At 49.3% G+C, this 22,698-nt stretch overlaps 1 protein-coding gene across 3 annotated transcripts in view; it reads left to right on the forward strand.

The window, feature by feature from the left end:
* The window catches only part of LOC125949235 (mucin-22-like), a 60,842-nt gene that overhangs the window by 19,961 nt on the left and 18,183 nt on the right, over positions 1 to 22,698 (forward strand). For all 3 annotated transcript variants that reach the window (XM_049676062.1, XM_049676063.1, XM_049676064.1), the window contains exon 2: positions 16,649 to 16,773. In XM_049676062.1, coding sequence (XP_049532019.1) covers positions 16,707 to 16,773 — 67 coding nt within the window. In that variant the 5' untranslated portion in view covers positions 16,649 to 16,706. The remainder of the gene's footprint in view (positions 1 to 16,648; positions 16,774 to 22,698) is intronic.

The raw sequence follows: 22,698 nt of genomic DNA on the forward strand, positions 1-22,698 counted from the left end.
CAATTACCTCTCCACCTCTTGTCATTATCGCATTAGATACATTGTTAACCTCATTCTTGCGTCCAGCGAGATTAGCAAATTCTTATTGATAGCGCAACTTTTTAGTTACTTTGTTTCCTGGCGCGCTGTTGGTTAAACCACTCTGATTTGTGTACATCTATAATGTCATTGCCCTGATGCTCGGCGCCCGTGTCCGGCAACCGTACGACATTGTCACCCAATACGTTGAGCGTGGGAAATTGTTTAAATCTCAAGGTTACGGTAATTAGTCCTAAGAGCATTTGGTAATTAGCCAGATGATTTATGATCATCACTTTCGCTCGCGCATGGTTCGATCACGGTGATGTGGAGACGATGGGCGTGATCGAGTCACGTCATTCGGGTGTTATGTTTTGTTGACGATTTGCCCTGATTGCGCATGGTGGGACTACGCTGGTTGTGATTGCGCAAGGGTTATTGCAACGCTTAACCCCGACGCGAGCATAATTGTTGATCTTTGACTTTGGACTTTGACCTTGGATTTTATGTTCTACAACGTTCTCGACCGTTCGTCTTTGTATTGTATATGAACACGTGCAAATTCATATTTCGGGTGTCCCAAATGGATTTAATCAATTAGTGGTGTTGCTGTCGCTATTGCCATATATGGTTATGATTGTGACGCTAGAGGTTTATCGGTGAAGCGACCAATGACAAGGCTAGGTCGGTGGTGAAGGATGGCAGGGTCGCTTCATATGGAACTTTGAACTCCATTCGCGCCATTTTGTAGCCAAGCTCTTGGGCGCGCGCGCTCGCGTGCTGGTAGGAATATCAGGATATTGTGTTATTCCAGAATAATCGCAAACAATTACCGTGTGCTTGTGTGTGTGTGTGCGCGCGTCGTTGAAAATGGGCGCGTTAATGTTGTTTGCTGTAAAACAGCGAAAAGCGAGTCGAGAATCAATTTGCTGACAACGGACCACGTACCGATGGATGGATGCGCCATTTTCGAATGTGCCGAGCGTAATAGATTTGTGGAACGCGAGCGGCATGAGGGGTTGAATGGGTTTTTTGGGAGCTCACGGCCATGCGGCCACAAATAACATAATATCGATTCCGCTGGTTCCAGGTGAACCACACGAAACGTAAACATCCATCCTTACCCAGCGGCCGGACACGTGGCGTTTGCTCTAACGTATGCGTGTGTTGTGTGCGGGTGTGTTTGGTGCAATGTCCGAATGGGGTGCGCGGCCAAGGGAACCGCTACGTGTCTTGGCAACTTGATGATAGGTGTTGCGCGCCATGCCATTCGCTTCAATCAAGCGAACTGCGTGGACCGACCACCATTGCTGGAGCGGGAGGGAGTGCTGATGGCTACCCTTTTCTCTCCTGCCCTCCCAAAAAAGGTAGCCACAGGATCTCTGACACACCCCTAAGCACACACACACACGCGCACGAGGAGGGGAGGTTCATATTTAGGAGCCGTTTACACAACCGGAGGTACGTAACGCCTCCTCCACCCTACCTGCAACTATACACCTTTGTTCTCGGACCAAATTGTGGAATATTTCACTCAGGCCACCCCTTCACCCCTCCAGCCCGGGAATTGTGGTGGGAAGCGAAGGGAGGTAGTTTTACAGATGAGCAATACGTGAGGTGCCTTAATGCTTCGATTAGCGTTGGGCGCCATTGGGTTCTGCGGCAGCTTCCACGCATCGAAAAGCGTTTCCCAAAAAGCGATCGGGATAAATGGCCAACGAGGGCCGTAAAAATTTATCCCGCTCAACCGTGTGAGCCTTGGTTGGGCGATGGTTGATCGGTTCCGGATGCTGTGTTTCCGCGTAAACGAGGAAGGCTTCGCAGCACTGTTTGGTGCTTTAATGCCCGGGAAATTACGCGGCGCGCAAGGGATCGAATATATTTCGCCCCAAATGACTATTCGTATCGCCATTTGACCCCTGGCGGAGTGTGTAAATGTGGGAAACAGTGACACCTGGCCACGACGAGTTCCAACGAGGAGGTTCCGCGTTTTACGTCAACAATCAATCAACAACTTTTCGCCAGTTGCCGGGCTTTTGATGTTTTTTACGCCTTTGACCTTTCAGTCATTTTCGTGGCCACAAAATAAGGAGAGAATAGACAGTATTCTGGTGCAACAGCAGCCGATTTGACGCTAAACCCTCGCTACGTCACGAGGAACCCTTTGTTGTTGTTGTTGTGCGAGGAGGATCCTCTAATTGCTTTACAACTTTTGACCCCAAATTCCTGGCAACAAGGAAAGGACTCTAGTATAATGAAGCAATTCACCGGTGTAACAATGGCGCCATTACTGGTCATTACAAGCATGCAGCTCATTGTTCCACCGAACGAAGATACGCCACTAAATACCCAACGCAGGCGTGCGTTGTACAAGATGAATCAGAAAACTTCCCCTGAGAAACTTGAGGGAGGACTCTAGGGCTCGAGCAATTATCGGATAGTTGAGATTGCATCTCCGAAAACGGGAACCAACCGGGCACTTAAACCCAGTCATCAAAGGACCAGTTGTCATGCCATTCCAGGGCTGGGCTGGGCTGGGGAAGGGAATTGCGAATGAATTCCTTAAGATCCTGAGAACGCTCGAACACAGTCTCTAGTCGCTTGGTTCACTTTTACGAGCCAACCAATTGCAACGAATGGCATCTTTAAAGCTTGCCAGGGGACCTGACTAGCCAGCCAACCAGCCAGCCAGCCAGCCTTGCCAGGGGTGTTTGTATAAATTATTAAACATCCCGAACATCCCGGGGGGCTGGGATGATCACCCTCCGTGGGCGACTGTGGAACTGGCATGACGTAACAGCCCGGCGGGCATCCCAAGAAGCAAGAAGCAGCAGAAAGGCGGTAGTTGCAGCGGTTGATGGAGAGGATTGGATCAAAATATTTTCCAGCCCATAAAGAAAGGACCGGTTTTGGGCTGTGGGGTTTGGTTCGATGATGCGCAGGAGCAGCAGCAGGAGCAGGACCGGGTTCGTTCGCCTGATGCCAATAGCGGTACAGCCCCCAGATGGGGCGACGAAATGGGGCAGTGGCAGTGTGTGTGTGTGCAGTGGCAAAAAATGTGTGGCAAGAATCCCAAAGATAGCTGTAAAATATGTAAAATAATTCCCCCGCCTAGAGAGAGAGGAGGGGTCGGGGAGGGGTTGCCACCCCTTTACCACCTTCCTCGAAGAGCGTTCCTTTGCCGGTGGCGCTTCGAGTGTTCCTTTTTGGGTTCTTTATCTCTCCCTCTTTCCCCTTGTCCGGGTATACCCTACCGATCGACCGTAGCCCAAGGGGGTAAACAACATTTTAACGACCCAAGCGCCATCATTGCGCCACCTCTCAATCCCCTCCTCTCTCCCCCTCCCCCTTCTCCCCTTTTTCTGAGCCAACTGTTGCGCATCGACGTCGTCGTCGTCGTTGTTGTCGTCGTCATGGTCGCCGTCGCTGGACACACTACTCGATCCGTTGGGTCTCGCTCAAAGCTCGTTTGGGACGGATATGCAAATTAATTAGCAAATCTGGCCAGCACACGACACGAGAGGAACGAACGGGAACGCACACACACACATACACAAACCACCACTAGCATCATCGTCGTCATCGTCATCGCGGACAGAATCAGCAACAACCTCGCAAGAAGAGCGTCTCTGTGAAGCCCCTCGGATCAGGAGGCATCAATCCTCCCCGCTGTCCGGTGACCGAAATCCCAACCCCAGAGGCAAGAGAGGCGAGATCATTGATCTCTAGGTGTGGTGTGGTTGCACTCCTATACTCCCATACGATGCACACCACGCACCACGGAGGTAAGGATATCGCGTCATCGCCGATCGGATCGGTACTGGCCGCTGCTGCTGCTGCTGCTGCTGTTGTTTACCGAAGCGATTATCGTGTCAACGCACGATTTGCACTCAATCCTCGGTCCCGGGGATGCCACTGCAGTTGCAGTCATCGTCGTTGTCGTTGTCGCTAGGTACGAGCATAACAAGATCGATCCCGGGGGACGAAATACACACACAGATGGATGTGCGCTTTGTTTGGACACCGTGATGTCGCTTGAGTCTTGGGTGCGGTTCTTTCTCTCGAACGAGTTCCATCACCGTTCGTTGGTGACTAATTTGTGGTGGCCAAGGAGCCTCGTTGGGGCGCAAATATTTATCCCCCTTGCCTTTCCCCTCGCCCCCATAAAGAACAAAGCACTGATATCCCCGTGTCCCTTCGGGAACATATGGACATTTCAAATTAGGTTCCAGCGATTTGTTCGATTCTTGTTCGTTAGCTCCGTGGTGATGGGACCGAGAATTCCGCTCCACCATCAACAATGCACTGTTGTCACCCTTTTATGCTGTAACTTTTCCTCGACCAAAGCAGCTTCCCTTTGACACACACACACAATTCCGGACCCGACACTATTAACCTCCTTTGAGGCTTTGGAAGTTCCCGGAAGACAGGAGCACCTCACCCCAGCCTTAACGATCACGATCGGTGAGAAGTTTTATGTCCCCATTGTTTTCCTTTCTTCCTGCTACTGCTACTGCTGCCGGTGGTGGCATATTATGGTTCTACATAACTGTAATCGCGGATCTTCCGCCTTGGATTTTGAACTTTTCCCAGAAAGGAAGGAAGGAAGGCGCGCGAGGTCGATCCGGTGGAATGGACGAGGAAGTCAACGCTTATGCAACGGGCTAACGGGGTCGTTCAGTGTGGAACTCGATGCACAATACTGCGATGTGCGATGCTGGCACACTTTTCCGACTCCTGCGGCTTCTGTGCTTCTGCCAATTAGCCGTTATTGCATCATTATCCCGCCGGGCAGGCACCGCCATTGGCACCTTTTGGGACGCAGGGGAAGGTGAGGAAGCCAAACTGCACATTCGACCAAAAAAGGGGAGAAGGACTTTGGGGCCAGAAAGTTTTCCGGAACACACAGAACCGTTAGACGCGCGGTGACCACTCCAGACCGAGTTGCAGCTTTTGAGGCATTTCGATAGCGGTCAGACTTGAGCACGATAACGACGTCTCGTGATCACGATAAAGGCACACTGGCGCGATTGTTGCCCGTTCGCTTAGTTAATCGGCCTATAATCGAACTTTCCTACGCTTTTGCGAGAAGCAAATGGAACAGAATTTGCCAGAAGCAAATCAACGTCATTAGCGGGAAGCCAGAATTCTGAGTTAATCATCGGAATCGATAACGAACCTACGGAGGTTTGCCCTGGAATTGTTCGGATATGGTTCTGGAAATGGTTCTGGAAGGTTCAATCCTAACCACCATTTGCACAAAAAGTCCCCAGATACTTGAGATGACCTGAAATGACTCATGACGGCTCTTGTTCGGATGCTGATCGGCGGTCACTGGCACGGTCAGCAATAAAATGAGTCATTGTGAGATGCTGCTGGCACGATAGGCGATGGAATGATGAGACGTCCGAAAAGATCGGGACCAGGCGATGGACGATCTCCGCAGTGACCTGTTTTGTGAGTCCACGATCACATCGTCAAACAAATGCCAATGAACCTATAAATAAAGTCAAACTGGAGCTCCGGCCGGGAAAGGCCGCCACAATCTCGCACCAAGGTGTGTGTGTGTGTGTGTGTGTGCCGCAGCCGGTGGAGTAAGAGCAAATTGTGAAAACCAACAAAAGCCCTCCTCGCGGTCTCGTTTGACAGCATCTCGCAGATACTTTAAAGCCGAACGCGCGTTGTTGCGCGACAACAAAACGTGGTGATCGTGATCGCCGCTACGCCGGTTACAGCGCCAGCGTGCGTGACAACGTGACGTCTCGCAGCCACCGGCCAGCGTCTGACCGGTTATTCTTCGCCGTAAGCGCAACCCAAGGGGAGCGAGAGGCTCGTCGTCATCATCGTCGACGTACTTGAACTTGAACGCGAGCGCAACCGCACCGGTCGCAGCAGTAGATCAAGGCGATCCGGTTCCCAGACCAGCTCTATAGTGGTCTCTAAAATGACAGCTGTCGTGACAGGGCGCGTGAATTTGCGTGAAATCATCCAGAGAGAGAGAGAGACCTTCCATTGTGATCAATGCGATCGTCTCGCCAAAAACTTTTTTGGGGAGATGGTTTTGGAAGAGAGTTTTATCTGCTTTCCTTCTTCGTCGTCGTCGTCGCTGAGCATTTCGCTGACTGACCGGCAAACGGCAATCGGCATCTGTTCACCGGAACGGAAGACGGAAACCAGTTCTGTGGATGGATCCCCTGCCCGATCGGGGTGGATTTTATTTTCATGAATCATATGCAAATTCGTGTTTCACACATCTTGCTGCTGGTAGGTTGGTTGGTTGAAGGCGAGCGAAAAATATACCGTTACCAGACGGATCGGAGGTTGGTTAAAGCGACGGACAGCGCGTTGGCCGCTGGCCGGTAGAAAGTCGCGGATCGCGTGCACGGGACCGGATCAATTGAACGGGATTTGCCGGGGTTCAGAAGAAAAAAAAAACGTGTAAATGATGATGATAATGATACCCAACGGATCACTATCACCAACACCACCACCACCATCATCATGATCCGCATCATCAGCGTCGGTAAGAAGCACTGGCTTCTGTTGGTGTGATGATGATGATGATGATGGGGATTCATTATGCATTTCGAGCCGAAAGGCTTCGCACCAAACGCAGCAGAAGGTGCAATTCTGAGTCATTTTCGCATTATCGATGCACTTTTGCCAAAGTCGCCTTAACACACCAGCGCGGCCAACGAGAAGGGTGCGGAGGGACGAAGAGGTGTGACCAATGATGGTGGTTTGAGAGCGGAGCGGAGACACTGACGGGTGCTGCACCTTCAGCAGCGGATGCAATCAGAGCTGCATCAGTGGCGTGTCGAAGCGTGGCGGCGGCACACCAGTAGACCCGTAATTATTGGGCATCGATTCCGTGGTCCGGTCGCGCCGTCCGAGAAGTAGAAGTAGTCCCGGTGCCGGGCCGGACCATACCGACCTGGAAGCATAATCACTCCAGTGGTCGACCGTACCGCGAGAGGGAGAGCGAGCGAATGCACTTCCTGTCTGGATGCAGCATCCATTATGAAGTATGTGGCATGAGCGCGAGCGCGTGCTCACGTGTGTGTGTGTGTGTGTGTGTGTGTGTGACGGGTAATGCGTAATGGCATTGATGTGTTATAATGTGATTAGGCCCCGTTTACCGCGGGCCGCTGGTACTTTGATTATCGGGTGGCCATCGAAGCACGCGAGCAAAGCATTGAGACGCGGAGGCATTGATGAATCGTGCGTTCCGATCGGCCACCGAGCCATCACCGCGGTGGGAAGGAAGGTGGGGTGCAGAGGGCGCATCGGGTGCACTCTGAACTCGCTGCGGGAATACCCGCGTGTGTGTGTGTTTGTCGGTGACGGTGATGAAAGTGCATCACCTCGACTGGCCAATGATTCCATCATGGTGCCCGGACGGATCGATGCCGGCCGGATGCCGGCCACCAACCGGACCGGAAGTGTGTTCACTTGCACCGCCTAATGGCTGCGCTGTGGTACGCCAGAAGTTTGCTCCATGCTGCCGCTGCTGCTGCTGCTGCTTCTGCTGCTGCTGCTGAATGTAATGTTGAAACTCGATTTTCCCTCAAACGCCCACACTCGCGATGCTCTGGTAACAGTTCGCTTTGATGAAATCGATGCGCGCGCGTGTGTGTGAGGGTATATGTTTAAAGTCGACGTGGCGAATGTCGACAAATTACGCACCAGAGGAAATTGGAAATATTTTTATTAATTTTCCACCATCCATCGTCGGACTCGCCATTATCGCTGATTATCATGATTTTCTTTCTTTGTTTTAATGATGTACACCTCACGGAAAAAAGGGAAGCACGAAGGTGATCAATTAGGACTGACACAATCTGATTATTTGTGGAGGTTGAGTCATGTTCCCCTCTGGACAGGGGTCAGTGCAGTTAGCAGAGGTCAAACTGCTCGCACTCGCTCAGCGTTGGCTCAGCACGCGATGGAATCTGTATTCTACCATAACTTGTACATTAATGATTACCGTTTTTTTTGGGCCCTTTGTCAGGGTCTCCGGAAAGGGATCTGATTCGCGTGTTTCTGCTCAATCGGACTCGGAGCATTCCGTTGAGCTAGAGGCCGGATTCCCGGTTTCCTTTTTGTATTTGTTTTTTTTTCTTTTGTTTCGAACACATTATGTTAAATGTTTGTTCTTTTTATTAAATGCAATTAATTAAAAAAAAAAGGAACAAAAGCCTCTCCGCGACACACGTTGGCCATCGCGTTCCAAGAACGCATCGATTCAAGAGGAACGCCACTTTCATGGTCTCCCCCTTCATCGCATCTTCTCCCCTAATTAAGGATGAGCCACAAATCGCGATGTTTTTTATGATCTGCCCAAAGTGACCAATCCGACGACGGCGACCACGACGACGATCTCGATTTCAATTAAAGCCATCATCCGTACGACGATCGGGCGCCATAAGCCAGTTCGCCGCCACGGATGAAATCGGATGCTATGATATCATTAAGCATCAGCAAAGGTACATCCGTCTCAGTGTGTGTGGGGGTAGCGACTCTAATAAAAAGAGACACCATCACCACACCGAAGGACACGCGAGGTCATTCGACGCAGGTCAAATGGAATCGGCATCGACGTGCCATCTCGGCACCCCTCCCTCCCCTCCGCCCCGTAACCGGTTCAACAATCATTATCAATCATTCCCTTTTAACCGGCCCAAGACCCATCATTCACGCTCAATAGAACAGCGTCGGCCGGCGAGCGTGTGCGTGCGTGCGCGTGTGTGTGTGTGTGTGTGTGTGACGATGTCGTAGCACTAGCATTGGGCACTACAGCATCCGGACTCCATATCATACTCGAGCCGGGCTTGCCGCTCGTAAAGAGTCCATTCCATAGATTGGCTCCGGCCCGTCATCGTTTGCCGTAAAACAGAGGAAAGGAGGGACAGGATCGATGCGCAATGGCTCGACTCCTTCGTCGTCGTCGTCGTCGTCGCCGCCGCGCGCCGAAGGATGTCTAATGGGAGTCGCTCATTAAGAGCATGTTTTTCGCCACGGTCCGTTAACACCGCTCGGGCGTAAATTCGCAATCACAAATGGCAATGGGCAAGCTCGGGAATGCGCGTACCAATGTTCCAGTGCTCAATTCTCGGGCGTGAGGAATGCAATTGGTTTCGAGAGGCTACTGGAAGTGGATGCAATTTGGACGAAGAAGTCCCGGGGTATTGATGTTTAAGCATGTAAGTTGCCTCCGTTTGGCTTCCCGTCCCGGTGGTTTCGAGTGAAAACCAAAACAAACTCAAAGGAACAACTCTTGAAGAAAATCTTGACCGAACCGAAACGAACCATTGTCGCACAGTTCAGCGCTGCTGCCGAGGGAAATAAAATTTATGATCAGTGAAATTAAGTTCGTATCTCCCGGGCCAGTCCAGTCCAGTTCTGGCCAGACCAGGCGTCAATCTTCGTCCACCGAACAGACGAGCGAGCGAGCGACCGAGTAGTGGGTGGTAAAGAAAAATCGATTTCAATCTCATCTAGCGCCCGATGATATCTGTCACTGTCATAGATTGCATCATGATGATGGCACATCATGACCCATCCAGAGAGAGAGAGAGAGCAAGAGTCTCATTATAGGATTCCTGATGCTTCGCCTGACCGTCCAGACTGATTGCACCGAACCTGTCACCTTCAAATGGGCGGACACTTATTCCTTCTTAATTTCCATTTTGCCTGGCATTTGCTTTATCTTTTCGCCAGATGAAGAATGCAACGAAGCGTTGAGTCAATTTGAAAGGAAAAGAAAAGTCTTAACTTGAGCCTCATGCCTCATGGCCTTCACGCACACACGAGCCGACGACTATTCTCGTAATATTCGATGCCGATGGTAGACTTTAGTCTGCACGCTCCACGCTCCTAAAAAGGTCACGCTCCATTGGTGCGCAGTACTTCACCCGAAACGGCTCACGCCCAATCCGTGTCCCGGGTGGACCAGGTGGTCCCTCCAAGCGCCCAGCCAAAGACGCGACGCCCGGAGAAAGCAATAAAAATAAATTAGCTGTATCGTGGGGCGGTGGCTGTGGTTTGGTCTAAGCGCGCCAACTTCCTTCCTTATCATCTGGTTGGTCGCCGCCACCGCGTGCTTGGCGCTTTTGTTGGTCCTGGGGTTCCGGCGCACCTTCCGAATCGTTGATTCGATGAGAAACGGTTTGGCATTTTGCCTGAAGCCTTGAAGCAACCGGATCGGGATGTAGGGTGCAGATGATGGCCAGGATAAAGCGCAAACAATAGGCCGACAGAGAGTCTGTGGCATGTGGAATGTGTCGCTACCGTTGTAATGCGGTCTGCTGCTCTACACGTTGTTTATTTGGGGGGAAAATTCATCGCGGGCGCGCCTAATTTAATGCCAGCACAGTTCATTCAAAACCCATTCCCCCCCGGGGGCGATAAGGACCACCAACGGGAGGATTTAGGGGGGGCTTTGGTTATTTCGGGTTCAAAAAAGCCTTATTTTTGACGATTTTTAGTGCAGAAACCATTCAACTTAATTTTTACAAGTGTATGTCAAATTAAACTACAACTTTTCAAGAATATTTGGTTCTATTTTGGGGAAGATTTGATCAAAACTACGTTCATGGCATCCAATCGAGAAAGGCAATTTTGCAAAAATGTACTTTTTGCGGTGCCCATCGTAGCTACGTGCTGGGTCATTTGAAACATACAAATGGGTATTTTTTTGTTAGGTTATAAGTTTATCCAGGTAGCCCCGTTGAGTTTTTGTTAAATTTCCTATTTTTCGATTTTTGGCAGATTTTTAAAGTTGAAAAAGTGTTACTTTTTTCGATGTTGCCTCAAAAAACGAGTTTTAAATAATTAAAAGAATTATCAAAAAAAAAGTATCAACAATTTTAACAAAAACTTGACGGGGCTACCTGGCAAATAGTGTACAGATTATATTTTCAAAATTTCAAATCGATCGGACCAGTAGTTTTTATGCTACGATGGGCACCGTCTTTGAAAACGCAGGTTTTGGAAAACGTGATTCAAAGTCGAGAGATGCGTTAAGCCTTGTATGAAACTCTGTTTTTCAAAAATCAATATCTTTGTCAGTTTTGCTTCGATTGATCCCAAAACTTTACACAATACTCTTGAAAGGATAAGCAGTCATATAAAATTATAAAAAGTAAATGCGAAGAATTAAAATAAAATACCGAAGCCCCCCCTTAAGAGGACCGCTTCAAGTTCTCGTAGAAATCGAGCTGGAGAATTTTATGGGATAAAGATGGTCCAATACGCGATGCTTTCCCTTCACGGTTCACGTTATCGAAATCGCGTTCTAGATGAGAAGCGTTAAGGAACACGATGACCTCCCGGGAGAAGAAGCATCTCATTCGAACGCATTCCCTTTACCTAATTGATTGGCGGTCGGTTCGGTCCAAGTCGGGAGTCGATCCACCCCTTTGCCATTCTCGCCATCCGTAGCTCATCTTCCAATTTTAATTAGCGCATATTTGATTGAAGCATGCAGCCCTTGGCACACAGACACATTATCTCGCCAGGGGGCCAACGGCACACGGACACTGATTGCACCAATGGTACCAACCGTTTCTGTACCTATGCTAGAGATAGAGACTCGTGCACATAGCGGGTAGCCCTCGGTACCGTTGCACGCCGGTATGCACCGCGGACTATAGGACCACCATGATAGTGCTCGCGCGAGTAGCGCTACTCCGCTGACCGCAGATTGTTTGTTTTCGCGTAAAGGGACGCGCACGTGTGTGTAGATGGTGCATAGCACAGGGCGACGTTGGCTGTCAGGCAAACGTCAAAACGAAACCAATCGGGAGCCCCACAAGCGACCGAACTGTGGACAGCATCATGAATAAATTAATCGAAATCCGGTTACGGCGAGTCGCCCATACAGTTACATGGAAGTAGCAGCAGCAGCAGTCTGATGAGATGCTCCTTAGCAGCATGAACCTGAAGTCAAGCCGGTTGCGAATAGGCGGGTGGGGCTGACTGCAAGTAGGAGTACAACGGGCCACGGTCACTCACTTCAACCTACGCCACGGCCACGGCCACGGGACGCTTCTTGTCTCTTGTGGTCACCGCACAAGTGGAGTAGGTGGTCCAGCCCGTACCGACCAATACCAAGCACGCGCAGTCCCTGCGTGGCTGGGAGTGTGATGAGAGAATGTTGTTGCATGATTTAAGCCACGATTTCCACGTCATGTCTCGGTCGTCTCGGTCTGGTCTCTGGCTACTTATGTAACAGGCAGCGACTGACCAGCGAGTCTAGCTCGCCAGCCTCCCCCCTCGGTGGGGGTAGTGTCTGCGATTGGATCGCAATAACAGGTTCGTCTGGACGCGGGGTGTGTTTGCTCGTTACTTTTAATTTCAATTGTGCAACGTGAAGGTGGCCGAGAGTTGAATGACCTACGGCGGGTCGGACTCCGGTCTCTAGCGTCCAGCATCCCACCATCACCCCTGTGCACGGAAGGAAAGGAATTTCCAAGACGCGTGCAGCCGCAACCGATCCTCGATCCCGGACCCCCCGATGCCATGGCCGTTTGCCGACGAACCGGGCCGCAATCAAAAGCAGTCCCTGGTGGGATAGCTGGACCAAGACGACCAAGACCAAGACGACTCGTTATACTAGGTAATTCTTATTCCCTTTGCCATCCCCCATACCACACCTTCCGCTATGGACAGAGGAACAAGGAACGACAGATGAAAACTAGCTTTTGCCGATCGTCCCATCGTTATGTCTGCGAATCACAGCAGCTACTGTGGCAGCGGTGGCAGCAGCAGTCCGATTGCTACTCTGCCAGCGCCACTGTCAGTAGCCGTCCGTTGTCCAGACGATTCGCTGGAAGAGTAAACAAGTTTGCCGGCGGCCACCTCTCGCACCCACCCGCTCGTACCCGTACGAAATGAAGTAATCTTGGGCTACTGGGATGGCAAACATTATCGTGGAAACATGGCACGTTACAAATTTTTACATTCCACAATCGATCAATCAAGCAAAGCATAGCAGCGGCGAAGGGCAGACAGCAAGGTGCGGAGATAACGGCCGGGCCGAGGCCGTTTGTCATGCCATGCAGGGGACAGCTACCGATCAGCTACAATTAGCGATGAAAACAGACATTAGCGCGTTATTCTGGCTAATGTTATGCTAATATCGGGTTGTTAGGGATGATAGGTTGTTCCGTTGCTTGAATCGGTCCTACTGCTGGGTGATGATGGGTCATGGTTAGGTCTCTGGAGGGTGTAATGTCCGTGATTGGTAGCACTACGGCGTACAGGAAACGGTGCATTTAGTGGAATGATTGAATCATAAGCTGCGGGTACGGCGGATGCGATCGCTTTTGCCATACTACATCTGAACATGAAATAGCAAAGGCTTAGCCCACGACGATAATTGAATTCATTACACATTCTAGTTTTGTCCTCGCCATTGCAATGGCTTAATTTTGATTAGCTAAAGGGGTTGAGGCGACTTATATTAATTTGAGCGAGAAAAAGGATTGTTTTTGTTTTTATTGACTTTTTTGTTTTCATTTTTCTTGACTTCACGTTTTATAACAATAAGATATTTTAAGATTAAATAAGGGCGTAATTTGAGGAAACTATAGGAAAACACCGTAATGGTATTTGCTCCAGGGAAGCGTCTTTACAAAAATGCCCTTTTTGCATAAACTAAGCTGAAGCTTCGCGCTCGATCATTTGAGATGTAAAAATAGTTGTGCTTTGTTATACATGATAAGCTTTAACAGGTGTTCTCTTGAGTTGGTTCCCAATCATTTTTCTTTAAACTTTTTAAATCTGTAAAAGTGTTGGTTGTTTCTATTTTATTTAAAAATTTTAAACTTATTATTAAATTGCGACCAGTTTCTTTCAAGTCGCTACTTTTTTATCAAATATTTGCTGGAATATAGTTTTAGGTGCGCTCCACTCCTTTTTATGATTTTTCCCGTTTTCCTGCACCCATAAATTGCACATCTAACACGCTCATGAACTTGCTCCACTCAAAGAATCGCCGACACGTTTTTACGAAACAATCACCACACAAAATTAACGAACGCAATAAAAAAATGCGATAAAGATGCGAAAACCTTCGACGATTCACCGATCGTTGGCTCTCTAATCAGTAATAGTCACAGCGGCGGAGCGTTATGAAATGGATAAATTACAGCGGGAATTTGTAAAGGGAAACCCCATAAAAAGCACTGCTCTCGACTATAATTCTCCGACGATAAAGCTTTCGGCTATTCCGCTTCAATCGGTGAATCCTTCTCATGGAAGGACTAAAACGATCGTCACACGCACACACAACACCGCGGAATTCGTAGGGTTCAGCGAATCCCACAACATTCCCGTATCGCTGCTAATAAATACCATAATCAATAAACGGTTTGCAACAAAATCTCCGTGACTTGCGGGGCACATTACGAGCACCATAAGCTGAACTGTGGTGCTCGGTGCTCGTCAATGCAACCGGTATCCATCCACCACCGTGAAAAGAACCATTCGCGGTTGTGCAATTTATGATATTCTGCTAGTAGCACTAGTGCACGGCTGCTGCTGCTGCTCTGGAGTCAGCATCATCAGCAGGCCAGGCAGCGGCAAATCAACGGAGACGAGACCGTGTTGGACAAATTGCTGGCTTCCAGTTTTGGACGTCTCTATCATTTTCCACCGAGCCAGGGATTCAGGATCGGATAACATCTAGGATGATGACGGGGTGAAAATAAATTAAGTGCATGAGACAACTGCTACGCTTTCGCCCTTTTCTGTTTTTGTTTTGGGTTTCGGATTGGGTGTGTGTTGCTCCCTTTTCTATCGTCCCAGCCATAAGATACCCGGGATTGTTGGTTTTATTTATCCCCCTTTTTTTTGTTTCCTTTTTGTTCAGTTTCTTATCAATGCACCCCATGCTAACGTCCAAACGCCCAACTGAATAAGAAATACAACAGCAGCGCAACGAGGGGACAAGATTAATATGACGGTTCACAAGAAAATTATCATCTGTCAAACGAAACGAGTGTCCTTGAGAGAGTGGAAAGCGCAGCCACGTAGAGACGCAATTGCACTGACAGTGGTAGAAAGTATAGGCAGACTCCGTGGACCGTGGCCAGTCCGTCATCTTTCCGGAGCGGATTCAGAAGCTGGAACGGGAATTTGTTTTTAATTGGTGCAGAAGCATGGCGCCCGCGACCGTGGCGTTTTGCGTAATAAGATACACACCACCGGCACAGTGAGAGAAGGGTTTGGGATGCCGGCGCGCTAGGAAGTTATCGCGATTTTATTAATTAACTCTCCGTTTCGTTCCGTTTCCGTGCAAGAGCCGGCAAGAGAACGGTGCAGGAATGCTGCAGCTTTTGGATCGTATTTCAACGGTCCCGTCTTCCGGTTTCATTCTGATTTTTTATCCAATAAATCCCATCGGTAGCCATTTTTTTTTGCTGCGTTGTTTTCGCCCCAAACCACCGAGAGATCACCAGACAGAGCATCATCACCGTGCGACTACAACATTCAGAAACGGGTGCACAAAAAAAAACAGGACGCCAGCCGTCTCTCCTGTTTCCAACCCAAAAACTCACCAACCCAACCAACATTCCCCTTTCCATATCGCTCGCTGCTGGTACATTATTAACGAGAAAGATGGTAATTTTGCGCTGTAATCATAAAAAATAATTGCTTCTAATTTATATTTCTTTTTTTCCTCCATCCCTTCAAACCACTTCCCATCGCTTGGTTTGCTGGAATGGAAGCTCCTGTGGAAGGAGCGTGCGTAGCGTAGGAGCGTCAGGATCATGATGCTATTAATTTTCGCTCTTGACCACTTCCTATTAGAGATACTGATGGTGAGCGCGATCCTGGCCGGGCATCCTTTTTTGCAGTATGCAGCGAAGCTGCGACCAGGACCAGGATTGCTGGGCGCGCTACGCTCCGGGAAGGAAATGGTCTCGACGCTTCACTCCGTGATGCTCCTGAGCGAGCAAACACTGCAATTAAATGCAGCTTCCTGATTGCGCTACTCTTCCACTTTTTTTCCCTCGTGTTTGCTCCTTTCTGCCATTCTTATCGCTGCCGGTGCCTCTTGTGTTACTCAATCTACGCGCGCGCACACCATCTTTATCGAAGGGGGAGATGCCGTAGCTAGAGCAATCGTTCAATTTCCTGTAGTCGAAGTATCCTGTGGGGAGACGAGAGTTTCCGTCAGTCAGCAAAAAGAAGTGATTCTCATTTAGCGACCACCACCATAACCGCTGGAAGGGATAGTAGGATGAAGCGGTCAGCGAAATGGTATTTAATTAGCTTACACTCGCTGTACGTTGCTGGTGAACACCGCGCATTCCCTGTGCACCCCCTTCTCCATATCTAGTTAATCACATCCGATGTAAATTTCGATCCATCACCTGGGGTGGTGTCGTTTTTTTTATTAACTCCCAAGCTACGTGGCAATGTGGTTAAGGGATACCCGGGCATCCGTGTCGTGCCGTGAGCGGCCGATGAGTTGATAAATTGCTAATTTTATTATCATGTAACGTAGATAATTAAATTCCGATCATCACCACCGCGGTAAACGATCATAAATGCAACGGCGAATCGAGCGTGCGTGTGTAACGTGAAGCACTACTATATTATCTTCCGTTTATCGTTTCAGACACTCAGCCGACTTCGTAGCGCAGCCGGGGCTACGCTGCGTCCACAGAAGCGGCAAGATGGCGGAAAGTAAACGGATCATCTGGTCCGTCGGACTGCTGATGGCTGTGGCAGCTACAGCACAAGGTAATGTAATCGAATAGATAGCAAGGAATGATAGATACTTACTTACTTACTTAGTTGCTTATACGAGTTGATAGAGATCGTTAGTCCAATTCTTTCGGAATGCATGTCGATAAGTAAATTCACCATCAATAATGAATGGCTAATATTTATCAATTGCAATTGAAATGCTGCTATAATTCTTATCAACATAATCGTTATTTAGAAGTATAATTTCATAGAAAAATATATCAGCAGCATAGCGTGTATACTCGCACAGAAACAATCACCTAAATTCTAGTTTCCAAACACAATGCATGCTGCATGCACTGCGCATCGCACGCGTACGCCCTGGCGCCCACAAAAGAGGACAAAACACAATGGAATGAACGCAAACCTCCGTTATGTCAATTACCATTCCGACGCTTACACCTTGGGCTACCACACGACACCCAAGACACCCGACCTTGAGCAAGGCCATCCAACGAATCTGCCCGCGGCGGCCAAACCAACCGACCGGCTGGTTGGTTGGCCTGCACGCCTGTCTGATGTGATGGTAGGTGGGTTTTCACCACAGCATAAATAATCGCAACGACAGTTCAGCAACCTGCCGACACCGCATCTCAATTCCGTACGCCATTTATCACCTCTTACCCTTCCCCCCTCGCGTCCTCGTGGTCCCGGATTGAACCGACACGTCCCATTTGAGGCGTTGTGTCCCCGCCCTGCCTTGCGCGCGCGTTTAACACTATGACGGCAAGGAAGAGCGCCCTTCGAAGGGAAGCGCGATCGAAGGGAGGAGTGGGAAACAAGAAACAAAAAGGGAAGATAAAACGGCTCGCATCGCCCAAGACACAGGTTGATGCGACAGGCGTTGAAAATGAGACATGCTCCATCGATGGTATCAGATAGCGGCAGTGAAGAGCGCAGAATGGATGAGCAAATGGAAGCCCGGCCTCCACCGAACGGGGGAGCCTCTGTGTCCACGGTGGGCACTTGGTGGGGTTGGAGGGAAACTTTGTGGTGGAAAAGCAACGCAACACAGCGCCAGTTTATGTGTCGCTTGCCTGGGAGCCCTTCTTCTGTGGACAGCGCGCAGAGAAGCGACGAAACGATATAAACGATATGCGAACGACAGCTGCTGCTGCTGCTGCTGTGCCATCCCTCGCTTGGATTTCTTTTTCTTTCGCACTTTCACGAAGAGTTTGGAAGGAGTGCGCCCATCAATTTTTAATGATCTTTCGTCGGAAGCAAATGGTATGACTAATATTGATCTGATTGCGATTGGCAGTACCGGCAGCTACTTGTTGCTGCGTTGTTTCGTTTCGCGAGATTTGCTACCAAAAATTGTCTCCAGTTCATTTGTTAAGTTCATTCTTTTCGTAAAAATGGTTTAACCCCTTGTCCAGACTTTTATGAACGCAATACATTAGCGTGATTAATTCTAGAGTTGCAGCTGTCACTTTTTCTTGCGGTTTTGAACCCGTTGTGTTAGCTGTGGACGATGATAAAACAGCAGAATTATCGTGTAAAAAAAGTCGAATTATCCAAATTCGCTACGTCTATCAACCTTTTAGGTGATTAAATGGATAGAGCAGCTGCATTCAACTAAATCCATTTTCAATTTTGAAAACAGACAAACTTTCAGTTCTCTATGATTTCGCTAATTTTTAGGCTTAAAATCTCATAGTATAGACGTTAAAAAATAGAAATTATCACCGTACTTTGGCTTTGATTATAACAATCCGGACAAGGGGACTTTCTCTTGCAAGCAGATATATCGACTCAAAATGTTTTAGTTAACGCGCTGTATTTATCATCTTAATCCGATCTAGACTTAATTCAGAATATTCTCTCATCGACATCAGCATGAGCTTCTGCTACATGTTAGCGGTTTTCAATGTGATTGCCTTACGATGGCGAGAGATGATGAATCGTGTAATGGAACTGTCAAAAATTTAGAATGTGACCTAAAATGTAATCATTTCGTTCGAAATCCGAAAAGGCAATTGTTCTGTCAAATGCACACGCTGGTGGTCGGCCATCGGTATCGAGGCCAACGGACAATACCTGTCCAAAAGTATGGCTAAAATATGTGCCCGATGTGGAAGACTCTCGGAGAGTGAAGCGGCAGCAGCCTGACAGCCAGCACCACCTGACCTGACCGGTCATTGCACGACCGGTCACGGCACCGGTGGTAGCCAACGGATTTACGCTTCATTTCACCGCTCGACCGGTTGGACTGGAGTGCCCACAGCAAAATGTCACAGGCCATCGATACATCGGAGGCTCAGCACCGATATATGGACGCAATATACGGTCATCACGGAACCTGAAAGTGATAAGCCAGTGCCGGTCGGCAGTGCCCGAGAGTGGGAAAAGGGATTCCCGAGCCCCCCCGAGCAAATGGAGAATATGGTCCCAAAAACGGCCCCCCTGGCATCCGAGAATGTTCGTTTTAAAAGCGGATATTTTTATACGCAACATTCCAAAGAGGAACGTATCGCTTGAAAAGCATTTAGAACAAGTGGCAGTGTGTGTTCCTTCACTTTCCGAATTCGATCGAGTATTAGGGGCCACTATGACGCGTCTGTTACACTTGAGCTGACACACTCGAACACTGTTGAGCTGTCCGTTCGGTGCTACTGATACTATCAACCGACCTTTGCACTGTGTCTTCTAAAAACTATTCCATCCGGCACAGTCCTACCACTCAATCCATCCTGGTAAAGTGACTATTGGTTTTGACCGATTGAAAATTGCATCTCTGTTGCAGAATCCATTTTAGATTCCAATCTTGCCGTCTGCACTCACATATGTACACACGGACACGCACAGATGCAGTCCCTTATCCATTAACCTAACATCGAGCACCCCAAAACGATTGATGACACTCTGTCCCGCTCTCTGCTGCTGCTGCTGGTCGAAAGTCATATGAATATCGAGGCTACCGAACTGAGGTTGTGACAGCCAGATCAGTGGACAAAATTGGTTCGCCTAAGCTTCGTTAGAAGCCGATTTTTTGGGTGCACTCTGCAGAGTTTTCGGCTTCTGCTGCTGCTGCTGCTTCCAGCGAGAGCGTTGCGTTGGAAGATGAAAAATAAAATGGAAAACATTTTCCAACCGCTGGACTCGCTGCTCCCCTTGCCCCCGCTCCCGTTTGCAGAAAAGCAAATAAATAAACCGCACACATCGGGCGGGCATCGAATGGAAAATAGGCCGTCACGCCGTGGAGCTTTCCGCGATGGAAACCAAAACAGACGACGAGCAGGGTGATCCACCAGAGCGGGGAGTGGAGGCCATCGGAGGAATAATGGTTACTTAGCGGCCACCCAAACCCAACACCGGTAAGCAACGCACAGTGGGGTACGCCCGTGCCCGGTGCTTGATTGATGATCATGTTTATGCTCGAAATAATATTTGTCCTCGGCTCGGTTCTGGTTGGCGGGCCTCGGCGCCAGCATACACCGCGCATAGGCCACGATATAGGCCTCGACGCTAGGCCGATTCAGGATCGAATTTCGAACACGAATATGCAAGCTGAACGCCGGTTCGGTGCGTTCGGTGGTTGTCCTGGGGGTGGGCCGGGCAACGCCCATCACTTGTTGTCACAGCGGGTGCTACGCCGCCCATGCTACGCCGTAAGCTCGAGAGGTCGATGCTATCGATCTGACCCTTCATCGGGCCGCCACCACCAGTTCTCCTCGAGCGAGCAAGCGAACTAGCAGAGGAAGAGCAAGAAGAAGAGGAAGAGGAAGAGGAACGCCTATCGGCATTCTCGGGGACTGAGCTGAAGCACAACGGCGAATGCGTCCGATACTGCAGCACCGGGCGTGTCATGTCTTCGAAGTGCAATTAAAACTGATATTTATTGCGGTTTTATGCAAATGCAATTGCTCATAACGATACAGTATGCAGCAGCAGCAGCGGCAGCAGATGCGGTTCTAAGGGTCGCTGGTCCTGATGGTCTCGATGGTGGCCGCGACCAAGAAGCGGCCAATGCTAGAACACTCTCGGCCCCATAATATGGTCATCTAGCCGGGACATCTTGGGATGCGCACCGTTGGTTAGGCTGCAACAACGTTCTGGATCTGTACCATCGGCGGTCATTGCACCCGTAGGCCGGTGTCCGGTCCGGTGGGTGCCATCCGCAGTAGAGACCGACCGCGGTACAACGGACGGAAGTGCGACGACGAGAAATGACTTCTGTCAAACCAGTTCATTAATGAACGATCGGTACCAGGTTGGTGAGGGAATCGTGCCACTCCCGGGAGGGAAGGGAAGGGGAGGGTGCGGATTGTCAGAGCATCTTCTCGTCTCATGGGGAGCGGCGATTAAGTATCGATGATGGCAATACAATTAGTCAGCAACGGCGTGGTAAGTGCTCAAAGAGCAAGAAGACCAGACAGTGGCAGAGTGTATCAGATTAAACGCACACACACACACACACTCCCGGGAGGTTAATGTGGTCCTCATTGCTTTCGTTGTCTGTCGGGCGTCTCCATCGACGGTCATGTAAGGCTCGGAACTCATCGATCGCCGCAGGTGGTCAGCTAGATGAAAGGGAATGTTTGAACAATGAGCAAACAGTGTTCATATGCTCTATGATGATGCTGGGGGAAAGGAAGCAGTCAGCATGTCGTGTTGTTGTCATCGGATGAACCGCACACTAGGGAGTCTATCGGTTATGGCAGGTCGTATGGAGCTGATGTCCGTCTTCCGGTCAATAACACCGTTCATAACAGTACCGGAGGATCAATACCTTACATAGCGTAGTATAGAAAAGTACGATCCAATGCAATCCAATCTTCATTCATTACATCGCATCGTATCAGCAATCAAAAAGTGTTATAATCTCAAGGGTTCATCATTGTTCCTCCCTCATTATCATTGTAGAATACTTCCGTGCGAGATTTCATCGATAATTGCTTCTCAGAAAGCGTTTTATAATGCACCAAGGAGACCCACGAGGAACAGTAAAGCTTATCAGGCGTTAGGAGAGTCAAATGAAATCTAAGAACCAGACAAAAGCGATGACAACTTATCCGATGGCATCGTTCGTTCGTCTTGTGCCTTCAATTAGCAAAGCAGATAAACAAATGCAATGCTGTGCCCTTATCATAAGAGCGAGCCTTTTTACATTAAGACAATGACGACGACGACCGCGGACGTTCCTGACCGGACCGGATATCAATTTCGCAATTAACCATCAATTGAGTTCATCCTCGATGCATCTCGATGGACAGGAACAAGGGACGCAAATCATCAACGGAGGAACGGTCCTCATATTTCCAATCTACGCTGCATTCCAATCGTGAACGCTGCATTCCAAAGACAAGAGCCACAGAGCACCAGGCAGGGGAAACACCGATAACAACCGCTAGCTCGTCGTTCACACGCTTGCTGCTGGCACTCGCCCCTTCGGCCCCTCAGTAGTAATCACTTTTCACGCCATGTTGTGTTGTGCGGTTTTTCTGCCGGTTAGTGGTTCAACCCCTTTGCCACCAACCGACAATTACAGATTGCGAACCAGTTTTCAATCACAGTATGTTTCTCTCTCTTTCTCGCTCTCTCTGTCGACGAACGCATGAAATGTCACCGACCACACCCGATCATCGGTAGGTCGGTGCTGTAAACGTAGTTGGAAAATTAAAAAGACGTCTCAAATGAAGTGAAAAATCACACACCTTCAGCTTCGTCTGTCGCATCCCGCATCCCGCATCCGAACACCAGCGAGTGATCCAGGCCAACGGGTTGTCCCTGGCAAGTGGCGATAACGTAGGGATTGACAGTCCGAGAGACCGTACACTGAAAGTCCCTCGTGGGAGAGAAACCACTGGTTTCCCTTTCTGCGGCAGGGCTTCTGGTGGATGGGGCGGGTTGGCATGGACGAGCTACCCTCCTCCTACCCTCGCCTTCCACTCGGTTAGTCTGCGGTTATAATAATAG

The sequence above is a fragment of the Anopheles darlingi genome, chromosome 2, assembly GCF_943734745.1.
Source record: "Anopheles darlingi chromosome 2, idAnoDarlMG_H_01, whole genome shotgun sequence".
NCBI lineage: Eukaryota > Metazoa > Arthropoda > Insecta > Diptera > Culicidae > Anopheles > Anopheles darlingi.